General features: G+C 34.7%; 3 protein-coding genes across 3 annotated transcripts in view; all 3 read left to right on the top strand.

Moving 5' to 3' along the window:
* The window catches only part of LOC107615218 (dnaJ homolog subfamily C GRV2), a 25,832-nt gene extending 20,451 nt beyond the window's left edge, over positions 1–5,381 (top strand). Inside the window, exons 7-8 of the mRNA XM_016317320.2 lie at positions 4,143–4,304; positions 4,789–5,381. The gene's annotated coding sequence lies outside the window, so the exon portion shown is untranslated. The remainder of the gene's footprint in view (positions 1–4,142; positions 4,305–4,788) is intronic.
* The window catches only part of LOC107639869 (adenosine deaminase-like protein), a 72,616-nt gene that overhangs the window by 16,787 nt on the left and 43,156 nt on the right, over positions 1–12,673 (top strand). The gene's annotated exons all lie outside the window — the stretch shown is intronic.
* LOC110263826 (dnaJ homolog subfamily C GRV2-like) lies at positions 2,175–4,125 on the top strand (the record flags this gene model as incomplete). Its single annotated transcript, XM_021105647.1, is given in 2 exon segments — positions 2,175–3,784; positions 3,889–4,125. Coding segments are annotated over 2 exon segments (459 nt in total). The 5' UTR covers positions 2,175–3,457.

The raw sequence follows: 12,673 nt of genomic DNA on the forward strand, positions 1-12,673 counted from the left end.
AACCCAAAATCCCTCGTTTCCTTCTCTCACTAAAAAAACCCTAATTTGTCCCCTGATCCCCTCACTCCCTCTCTTCTCTTCGAAGTTCCAACAGCCACCAGCCCACCACCCACGAGCTATCATCTGAAACCCATCACTAACACTCGTCGTCGAACCTTTCTTCTCGCCGTGGGTGCCATCGTCGCTAGTGGAAAAGTCTGCTCGACGTTCTTCCTCTTCTGGCCGTCGCAAGAAGGGCTGCATCGAGCTCCTGGCATCGCGTCGCGAAGGATTGCTGGTTCCATAGGTCGTTGTCTGTCCGAGCTCAGTTCCTTGTTCGAGCTCTCTCTCTCTCTCTCTCTGGCTCTCTCTGTTTGAGCTCACTTCCCTTTTCGTCGCTGTCACTTCCGATTCCATCGCGGTACTTCCATTTATTTTGGCTTGTTTTCAATTTTTTTTAATAATACTGACTACGTGATTTTGAGTTTCTGGATTTAGGGTTTTGAGTTGCTGAGTTAGTATAATACCGATTCTGTGATTCTGAGTTGTTGGATTTACTATTTTGAGTTGTTGAGTCGTAGGGCATCTGTTCTGCTGCCGTGAACTTCTCAGTTTTTTTATTTTGTTAATTTTTTTTGTTAATCATTCTGTAATTTGGATTTTTGATTTGCGTTTTACTGAAATTTTCAATTTGTTTATTGTGCAATAGCATTGCTATACTTTGTACTAGTGTAGATAATTTTCTATGTCAATTGATAAAGTGTGTGTTCAGGTCCATTGTTGGTCCAAACCCTATAACACAACTTTGTTATGAATGAATGATCTTTTTTTCAATGGATGCTGAATGTTGCTTGTGTGGTTTGTTTGTTACAGAAAGTGCAAAAGGTTCTTTTGCAATCCGATGTTCACTCAAAATCTGCTTGAGTTTTTTATTTATTTTGAATGCTATATAGAATATTTTGGATTCTGGAATCTGGATTCAGTGGTTTTGGACTTTTGAATGCTATATTCAATGTTGTAATTTGTATATTGAATTTTTTTATAATTTCACTATATTTAATTAAATCGGTTTAATCACGGTTCGACTCTGGTTAGACCAGTGAACCATTGAATTAGTCATTTGACCGGTTTAATGACCGGTCCGGTTCTCACAACCTTGGATCTAAGTGTTAAAATTATGGATCTGATTCAATTGTTATTCACCTCGTTCTTCTTGTGCTAATAAGATTTTGGTGCTTTTCGTTTAGTTAGGTCGGAACTTTGCAGAGCATACTCCTGAGAGCATACTCCTTGCTCCGAGTCTCACCATCAGCTTCCTTCACGCAACCAAAAGTTGGTTTTCGATTTGGTGAGTTCCAACAAATTCCCTTGTTCTTTCTTTCTAAGTTTTGTTGCTGTAATACATGACTACATTTTGATTTTGTTGTTGAAAATATCACTGAACTAATATTTTTGCTGCTGAAAATAATCACTGGTATGAGTTTGTTACTAACGCTGCACTTGCTTTAACTAGGATTATTAGTATCAATGAAAAACCATCAATTGTATACTAACAAGGATGAAGTTAAAAGAGTAGAAGATAGTCGCATTATTATTTCAGATGCAATATTGGGCACTACTAGAAGAAAAGTTAAAGTTTTAGAAGTATCAAATAATCACAGAGAAGAAGTTCAGAGACAGATACGGTGTTTTGATAATTCTTTGAGACTCTCATTCCAACATTTTTTACGAAGGCTTGTTTATTTTCGCGAGGGGGAGACATGGGTTTTTATTTAGCAGCATTATGACAAGGACTTGGCTGATGTCTGGGTCGAGGATTGGGACAAATTCAAGCTTTATCTAAAGCAAATTTTACAAGCTCTCGCAATATTATATGAAGGAAAGAATATGTATCATGGGAACTTAAGAGACTACAACTTGGTAACAAGAGGGGATAGAGCCTTTGTTAGTGGAGTTGAGGGAAATCATCTTCCTGATGATTTTCAAGATCAATTTTTTACTGATGAGATGGACGCTCTACGTGGACTTTTATTAGCTTCACATAATCTCGGTCAATTTCCAAATAAAGTCGATCTGTTTTTAGATTTTATTCCTTTGGAGATTGACCGAAATTATGTGAAGCTAATAAAAGTCCACGTAGAGCGTCTATCTCATCAGTAAAAAATTGATCTTGAAGAGCATCAGGAAGATGATTTCCCTCAACTCCACTAACAAAGGCTCTATTCCCACTTGTTACCAAGTTGTAGTCTCTTAAGTTCCCATGATACATATTCTTCCCTTCATATAATATTGCGAGAGCTTGTAAAAATTGCTTTAGATAAAGCTTGAATTTGTCCCAATTCTCGACCCAGACATCAGCCAAGTCCTTGTCATAATGCTGGTAAATAAAAACCCATGTCTCCCCCTCGCGAAAATAAACTCATAAAAAATGTTGGGATGAGTGTCTCAAAGAATTATTAAAACACCGTATCTGTCTCTGAACTTCTTCTCTGTGATTATTTGATACTTCTAAAACTTTAACTTTTCTTCCAGTAGTGCCTAATATTGTATCTGAAATAATAATGCGACCCTCTTCTACTCTTTTAACTTCATCCTTGTTAGTATACAATTGATGGTTTTTCATTGATATTAATAATCCTAGTTGAAGCAAGTGCAGCGTTAGTAACAAACTCATACCAGTGATTATTTTCAGCAGCAAAAATACTAGTTCAGTGATGTTTTCAACAACAAAATCAAAATGTAGTCATGTATTACAGCAACAAAACTGAGAAAGAAAGAACAGCGGAATTTGTTGGAACTCACCAAATCGGGAACCAAATTTTGGTTGCGTGAAGGAAGCTGATGGTGAGACTCGGAGCAAGGAGACGACAAAGACGACCAGCCCCGGAACCTACTGCTTCTGTCGCCAGCGACTATGAGCAAACGGAGGGTGGTAACAAGACAGAGAGCGACAACGACAATCGACAATCAATCCGAGGACCTACAAAATCAAGCATTCAATCCTGAAGATTACTGCTTCATATTACTGTTGTTGCTTTTAATGTTAGACAGCAGTCCAAATAGCTTAACAGTTGGAAAAAAAAGGAGAATGCTTAACAATTGAGAAAAAAAAAGGAGAATACTAAATATTTGTTTTGAACTTTGCACAAAAAAGCTTAATAATTGAACTATGCCTTGATATCCTTTTGGGTTTAGCAACTGGGTGTTATGCCCAAAAAATATAAATATAAAATATTGACTATGGTCAAAGAAAGATAACTTACACCACTATCTAGTTATACCATTTCAAAGTTGATTTATTATACTAATCAAATTTAAATCTAGTTTTTATTTTTCTTTTCATTGTTTTCCCTCTTTTGTTGTGTGTGTTGGGGAGTGGGTTGTTTTATGAATTCAGGCCATTCTCTCTGGGGAACCAAGTATTGTTGAGGCAGCTGCTGCATTGTTGAAGGCTATTGTTACCAGGAATCCCAAGGCCATGATACGTCTATACAGCACCAGTGCATTTTATTTTGCACTGGCCTATCCAGGATCTAATCTACTTTCAATTGGGCAACTCTTTACCGTCACCCTTGTCCACCAAGGATTTCATGGTGGCGAAGAGGCTGCGGTTTCAGCTTCATTGCCTTTGGCAAAACGCAGTGTTCTTGGTGGACTTCTTCCTGAATCTTTGTTGTATGTATTGAAGCGCAGTGGTCCAGCAGCATTTGCTGCTGCAATGGTATCAGATTCTGGCACTCCTGAGATAATATGGACTCATAAAATGAGGGCAGAAAATTTAATACGTCAGGTATTGCAAATTAAGGTCTGATGTGTATGGTTTTTTTTAGAATACAAGTGTACTTCCCAAACTACCTTTCCGGTATTGTTCATGCGGTTCGATTTATCCCTGTTCACTGTATTTATCAGGTTTTGCAACACCTTGGTGATTTTCCACAGAAATTGTCACAGTATTGCCATGTTTTGTATGACTATGCCCCAATGCCTCCAGTTACATACCCTGAACTTAGAGATGAAATGTGGTGTCATCATTATTACTAGAGGAATCTGTGTGATGAAATCCGCTTTCCAAATTGGCCTATTGTTGAGCAGCTTGCAAGATCCTTGAAATATCCTTGGATGATGTATCCAGTGATGATGTAAATAAAAAGCACTATTCGGAGGTATCAGATGAAACATCTAGCTATTCAAAGCAAATTGAAAATATCGACGAGGAAAAGTTAAAGCGACGATATCAAAAACTTGCTATGAAATATCATCCTGTCAAAAACCCTGAAGGAAGGGAGAAGTTTCTTGCTATACAGAAGGCTTATGAACGCCTCCAGGTAAACATAGTTTGCATGTTACAAGCTTATTTGGATTCATATATCAATAGAAGTTACTAGGATAGCGTGATATTCAGCACAACTATCCTCATGTTGAAGTTAACTGCTTGTTATTTTGAAGTCTTCAAATGCCCATGGGGACATGTTTTGTTGTCTTAATTTTTGATATGTAAGTATATCATGCAAACAAGTCCATGTACTTTCTTTAGTGTGAGAAATGAGAAATGGTGTGATAGCCCCTGTCACCCAGATTGGGAGAGTTTTGTAGATGCATAAACTGTTTTGTTCTTTTCTCCTTTTGCAAGCCAGCTATAGACAGGCTGTTATATGCATGCACAGATTTGGGGTGGCAAAATCATGATGTATGTTAAAATTTCTTTTTGCTTCTTGGGGGAATTTATGTGATATAATATCATTTGCTTGCAACAGTAGGTTTTTATATCCTAATTCACTGAATATTTACCTTTTGCGAACTGTATCTTAGGCTACCATGCAAGGATTGCAAGGTCCTCAGCCTTGGAGATTGCTTCTTTTGCTGAAGGGGACAATGCATTTTATACAGAAGATATAGAGACATATTGGAGCTATTCAAATATGCTGGCTATCCCATGTTGTTAAGTGCTGTTACTGTGGACAAGGATGATAAGAATTTTCTTTCTTTCAGATGGAGCACCTCTCCTTGTTGCAGCATCAGAGCTTGTTTGCCTGGCGTAAAATTCCATTCTAGCTCATGCTGCTCGTTGACTTTTATTGTGGCCAGATGTGCATCTTCATTGAATGGAGAAGAGCTGGTGAGAGATGGAGGAGTGCAACTTCTTGCAACTCTTCTTTCCCGTTGCATGTATGTTGTTCAACCATCTACTCCTGGAAATGAACCACAAACATCATGCGAACATTTTCAGTTCTTAGTCAATTTGAGGCTGCCGGATCTGAAATACTCGAGTTTTCTGGGCTAGTTCCAGACATTGTGCACGGCACTGAGTTTGAGCTTCTACCAGGAGCTGTTGATGCTGCTCTACAGTCTATTGCCAATGTTTCTGTTTCATCTGAGTTGCAGGATGCTTTATTGAGGGCTGGTGTTTTTATGGTATGTCAATTATTATTATTTTTTTTTTTTAAGACAACTAGAGATATTAAAGCGTTTTAAAAGTTAATCCAGGGATATGAAAAAAAGGAAAGTTAACCCAGGGATATGCAATTAAAAAAAAAGTTAAATCAGGGATGGCAGTATTTTGGCAAACTTTATTGTCTTATAAGGTAGTTTTTTAACTTATAAGAGTATTAAACCAATTTTTTAAATTAATTTTTATAGAGATAAAAAACTTTATGGTTTTTATGGGAAATATAAAATAGGGGGTTTTAGTCTCTTGAGATTGATGGGGATTCAATAAGAGGATTAAAAGGATAACCTAAAGAGGAGGCAGCGTGAGACGATGGTGGCAGAAGGTACCGCAGCAGCAGCAGGCAACGACCCACCAGCAGCAGGGAGACGGGTACCCCCGAGACAAGACGAGGCGAGCAGGCGGAACGGATAACGTAGGGGAGCAGGACGGAACGGAGTGACACAGAGCCCACGGAACAGAGCTCAACGGCGAGGAGCTGAGGGAAAACGACAGACCTGACCAAGACGTTGTTGTCCACTACTAACTTAAAACAAAATCAAAAAGTTGACAACCTAGCCTCCTCTACTTCCCTGGTCCACCGTACACCCTTCCTTTGGTCAGTCTACCGAAAGTAAACAAACTTAACGTTTCTAGCCCTCATCTTACTTGTACACCCAAAGACAGTCGCAACCCATTATTAAGAATTTTGTTGATCATCAGTTTGCCGTAGGAGAGGGCTAAGATTACGAAGTCCATGTTACAACTCTTTAGAACTAACAATTTATGGAGATTAAAACGAATACGAATAAAAACCAACGACGAACATACATTAAACTGAAATAAACTAATCCATTGGTCGTAGAACTTACTGTTCCTCTTGGTTAACTAGATCAACACTTCGAATCAAACGATTTTAATCAAAACCAACACAATTTTTTAAAACTAATACTCAAGACTAATACATAAAATAGATATTAATTAACTAATACAATCTTTATTCTTTTCTACACTCTAACCTCTATTCCACAAACTAATTTACGGAAACTCTCTCAACTTAACTAATACTCGAGACTAATACATAAAATAGATAATAATTAACTAATACTCAAATTAACTAGTAACAGTATCTCCGTATGTCCTGAGAGTCTGTAGCACCAAAATAGGACGACGGGTCCAACACTCTCTAAAAGTTCTGTTTAAACGCCAAATAAGGCAAACTGTTACCAAGATTTTAGCGCAAATAACAATGTCACTCATTAGGAACCAGATAGATAAAGGTTCTGTTTGAACGTCGACGTCACCGAACAAGGTTAACTGAACAACGTCAACTTCCTTTAAAACCTAAGCCTAAATCACGGTAACTTCAACTCCATATATGACAACTTGTGTACGAATACAAATAGATAAATTAACGGGAAGGTAACACAATACACCTAACTACAGAAATAGAAATCAATATAAAAGTAGTAGTATATTATCTTACCAAAAATAAAATCAGATATGTAATAACAATTGATTGTTGATCTTAATTCTAGAATATACTCACAGAACGGTACGGCCTCACAAGAAAGTGATACTCACAGAACGGTCCTAGGTAGGTTTCCTCCACCTTGAACACCTAAACTATGTATCTGTCTCTCAAAGTACACGGAAACACTCTTACTTTTAAAATGATGAGTAACGTTTCTATAGAATGTTGGAGTTATTATATTAAGACGGGAAAATCATTTTATTATTAGTACTTAACTTAAAACATACAATTATATGTCTAATATTATAACGTGTCGTATTATGCTCCCGTGTACATTAACGTCTTAGTACGGCAGTTGTCCCTTTACGACCGTACCGTATAAGTGTAGATGGCTTAGTACGGCAGTTGTTGTACTCATACTAGTTACTGAAGCTTCAAGTTTCAAAGACCCATGGAAGGATCAAGAGTAAGAGTAAACAGATAAAACAGAGATTTAACATTTAAAGTTCATTTATTTCACGTGACAGGGGTGAGTCCACTAAAGCATGCATTCTACACCAGTTAAAGAAGACTAAATCAAAAAAAAAAACCTGTATTTTCAACGAAACATAATTGATAATCCTGGATCTTACAGGAACATTTGGTTTAATGTTTGAAGTCGTCCATATAGAGAAAGTCGGTATAATTCAAATCAACCCATTTTCGATTTAATCGATTAAACACTCGGTGGTTCAAAAGTAGAGAGAATTGTACACAATAGACTTTTATAGATTTTGTCAAATTTTACCAGAATGTTAATCTTTATTGTTCTGGTTTCGATAAGAGCACATACTCTTCGTTTTTTTCGGGACTGATGAAGATACAACAACGTAAGGTGAAGATTTATTATTTTGTGGGGACTGATGAAATCTAAATCAAGAATAACTTTCTCACAAATAGTAATATTGGTCGTCTGACTATTGACGATGATATAATTAGAACACAAATAATCAATAATGAGTTATACCTATTATGATTTATTTAAACCACAATGAATTGTACTAACCATTAGTAGTAAAATTAATTCGAATATAAACAAATCCTTTTTCAACTACCCAATAGTTTTAAACAATAAAAAATATTTATAAAAATTAATAATTAGATTAATTTTTATAGTCATTGTACACCTCAAGTTTCGTTACTCTTGTATGAGAAGACAGACTATATATTAAGAAAGAAATTTTTTTCAATGCAATTATTTAAAAAATAGAACAACATAACATATTTAAAACTAAACAATATAAAAACCCTTATTAAAACTGTTAAGTAAAATATATATAAATAATGATAATAAAGACAAAGTAAAATAGGTTAGAAAAAAAATCATACAAGAATTCTATTCTATAAAACTTTCAATTTTTCTTCTTCCATAAAAATCATACCCTTTTCGAGTCATATGTTCGTTAATCCCGAACATTGATAATGTTCAAGTAATTGCGGATTAGGTGATTTTGCGCAACGTTGAGGATGCAGTGAATGTGCGCGATATGTTTCTAAGGCGCAAACATATTGATGGTTTAAATTTTCTAAACAAAGGAAGAAACAAAAGGAAGAAAGGTTTAAAGTAGCAAGAAGAAGAGCGCGCAGAAGGGGACCAAAAAGCTAGCAAGAAAAGAAGAGGAAAGAGTAAACAAACAAGAAGCAGTAACTGCAATCAAGAAGAGAGACATTGAGGTCGAAGCAAAAGAAAAGCTAAAAGACCAAAGACTTTAGTTTCAAACTTGAGCAAAACTTCTATTATCTACTAAGTTGAAGTCTAACAGTCGACTTAGTCCCGCTTCACCTCGTGTTTATCCTTCCTTTTGCTCTAATTCTTAGTTAACTAATGTACATCGTTTCTCCTTTTTACTTTGGGAGTATCGTTTCTGAGTAAACTATCCTTAACCTTACTAAAAGACGATTTAAAACTAGAACACCTGTTGTTCACCGAAAGTCCATCACAACCCAATTTTAGACGTCGTCTCCACATTTAAATTAAAAAATAGCCCACATAAATATCAGACACAAACCCACATAATACGTCTAGAGATACGTCTGGCAGTATATACCCAAGGTTAGATAGACCTAGTGGTGAAGTATAATATCATGGACATTTAGTCTGTAAAACTTATGTGGTCTCTCTCAAATTAATTAAAACCAGAACACCTGTTGTTCACCGAAAGTCCATCACAACCCAATTTTAGACGTCATCTACACATTTAAATTAAAAAATAGCCCACATAAATATCAGATACAAACCCACATAATACGTCTAGAGATACGTCTGGCAGTATATACCCAAGGTTAGATAGACCTAGTGGTGAAGTATAATATCATGGACATTTAGTCTGTAAAACTTATGTGGTCTCTCTCAAATTAATACCTTTTTTTTAAATGAATATTAACCTAGTTTATATAAATATGGTACACAAGTTAAAGAATGTTCTCATATATTGTCAATGTAATTAGTCACTGTTATAGTAAGCTTAGATAGACTGTTTTACCTGAGTTATTGTTACTCCTACCGGACCTGTCAGAATAACGTAGTGAAGAGAAGCGAGTATAAAGACTTAAAGAGTGAGTTGTCTACCCAACGTGTGAAATCCAGGAACTAAACGACATTTGTTTCGTTTTAATCTCAATCTATATAAAGATAATACTTTTTGACTAAACTAGCTTCTGTATATAAACAAGAATGTAAAAAAAGTCGAACCAAAGACGGACGGTAAAAAAGACTTTACTTTTTATGTGGGTATCTATAGTCATTCTATGTGGGTATCTATACTCAGTCTATGTGGGTATCTATAGTCAGTCTATAGTGAGTTTATGTGGGTTTACTAATGTCTTTATGTGGGTTTCCTAATGTCTTTTATGTGGGTTTGCCAATGTTCTTAAGTGGGTTTGCTAATATCCTTATGTGGGTTTCCTAAATTCTTTTATGTGGGTTTTAAGCAACTTCATGTAGAATACGTATTAAGTCTTGAGAAAGAGAAAGAGGAGTAGTAGAAGACGACGAAGAAGAAGAAGTTTTTGCTAAAATGGTACTTTTTAGCTTTTTTTTTTCTCTTTTGTCTCTCTTTTCTGCATTTACTTCTTCTTCTTTTTCTCCTTTTGCTCCTTCTTCTTGCACGTCTTTGCTTTCTTTTCCTCTTCTTCTTCTCATTCTCCTTCTTCTTGCACGTCGTTCTTCTTCTTTTTCTTAAAATCTTTGGTATTTTTAGCTTTTTTTTACTTGTTCTTCTCCTTCTCCTTCTCCTTCTCCTTCTCCTTCTTCTGCTTCTGCTTCTTCTTCTTCTCTTCTTCTTCTTCTTCTTCTTCTGCTTCTCCTTGGCAAACTCACCCCGCGCACATCAATGCGAGGTAAGTTTTACTCAATTACGCGCACAATTACTTCAAACCCGACTATTGAACATTTTGAACATGCCGGAAAAATGAACATACACATCGTCCGGGGCATCTTAGTAACTTATCCTTAATATCCTTATAGAAAATAACTTATAAATATCAAAATAGCTTAAAAGTTAATCCAGGGATATAAAAAAAAAAAAGTTAACCCAGGGATTCCCATATGTTCATTAAAGTGTTAAGTGATTGTAAAAAAACTGCAAATTGTAATTATTCCTGATTTAACTTTTTTTTAATTGCATATCCTTGGGTTAACTTTCATTTTTTTCATATCCTTGGATTAACTTTTAAAACGCTTTGATATCCCTGGTTGTCTCATTAATTTGGTTTTATCAAAACTACAGTGTTTTTATGTATTCATAATTAAAATAAGTAACATATTAAAATAATTATAAAATTTTAAAATATTTATTTTTATTATTGAAAAATAGATAATACTCATGTTTTAATAAAAGAAAATAATTACCTATATAAACAATTATAAAATTTAAAAATATTTATCTTTATTATTAAATAATATATATAAAAACCAGAGTAATGTATAAGTTTATAAAAATAGTTGGTTCAGGATGATTCAACCGTGTTTGGATTATTTTTAGTGAGTGTGTAGCACACGTACTTAGTGTGTTAAGAAGAAGAAGTACAAGAAAAAAAATAAACGCGCAAAATAGGAATAATAGCAAGAAAATAACAACAACAACGGCATTAGAAAAAATAAAAAAAGAGGAGAAGGAGGAGGATCACCAATAACGTTGTTAAAAATAAAAAAACAAATAAAAAAAAAGAAAAACAAGAATAATCCCCCACTTTAGTCTTATTCCTTTCTTTTTCTTGAAAACTCAACACGTTTTAAATAATTTTTTTATCATAGCTTTAAAAAATTGGCACTGTATTCTTTAAAAAATTAAAACTGTGGCCTTAAAAAATTAGCATTATGACCAACAACGATCCTCCTATTTTATTCTTCTTAATACTCTTAAAAACTTTCTTCTTCTTCTACTACTACTATTTCTGCTAATTTTACTCAAAACTTAATATGCCTTAAATAATTTTTTTATCGTGGTTAATTAAATAAGTGAATGAAACCGATTGTAATCTATATCTTTAATAATATTTTAACACACATAACAGAAACAACATACAAGTTGTACTATGTTATTTTGACACTTTCAGTAACCGGCTGATATCCTATATGTAAAGGATTTTTCTCCCAATGTATAAGTAGGAATAACTTGATATATAGTTCAATAGTTGGTATATCTGTTCTTCATGATTTCTTAATGAGTTATTTTACTTTAACTACAATTATAACTCAAGAAACAACGATTAAGCTTGAACCGGAAACTAAATCGACTGTTAAATTTAACCAATTTTAGTTGTATACCGAATTAACACACGATTAAACTTTTACTAATACAGTAAACTTTATTCTATCACCGAACCCTCACGGTTATATACGAAATTAAGCCAATAACTTCGAGAATTCCAAGGATTGTTAACAAGATTACCTTAGAATAAGATAAACGTCATACATTCGTACGTATGAGTAACAGGGTTTTAAACCTAGGATAGTCACTCCCTGATCCACAAAATGTTAAATTGTTCCATATATCAATTAATCAATAATAGATTAAAAGATAGACCTTACGTTTAAAATAAATTGCATGAACACAACGCGTAGCATCACACATACATGTACCAAAGAGTTTCGGGCAGAGACTTTTTCAATAACAGTAAACCATAGGAAAACATAAAGTCCTGACCTACGTAGAAACTAAAGTCAAATAACGTATTTTAAAGGACAAGAGTTGATAAAGGATACCGTTAACGACGACGACGAATTACTTTATGATAGTACTAGTAAAATGAGTGTTAAAAAAGAAGTTAGACATTAAGGAAAATTTTTAACTTTCACTCTAAATGTCGATTTTGATGGTCTCCTTAGTTCTCTGTTATAGGATAACAGTCAACAATCTTCTGTCTTTTTAGTAGTTTCTATGGATTCTCTCGGTTTTCAACTTTCCTAAGGGATAGTAACGTATTCATGACAACCATAATAGACGAGGTGGTTCTCGTGTGTGTACTTTGTAGAAACAGTACATACCTACTTGAATCTTTTTGCCCAAAACTTGGGTTAGTCTACAACTCTAGTCAAAGTATTCATTATATATCATTCGAAACTTTTAATTCGGAAACGTTTTAGATCTCTCGAATCATCTATCGACAAACGCCTCAATGAAAGTATGTGTCATTTAAAAGTACACTACCATTTCGAGTAGAATGACTTATTTATGAATTCGATAAACCGCTGTTTACCCTGTAGGAGGACGTATGGATATCAACTCTCTCTTTATGGTTCGTAAAATAGGGTT

This window comes from Arachis ipaensis, chromosome B01, assembly GCF_000816755.2.
Source record: "Arachis ipaensis cultivar K30076 chromosome B01, Araip1.1, whole genome shotgun sequence".
Classification (NCBI taxonomy): Eukaryota; Viridiplantae; Streptophyta; class Magnoliopsida; order Fabales; family Fabaceae; genus Arachis; species Arachis ipaensis.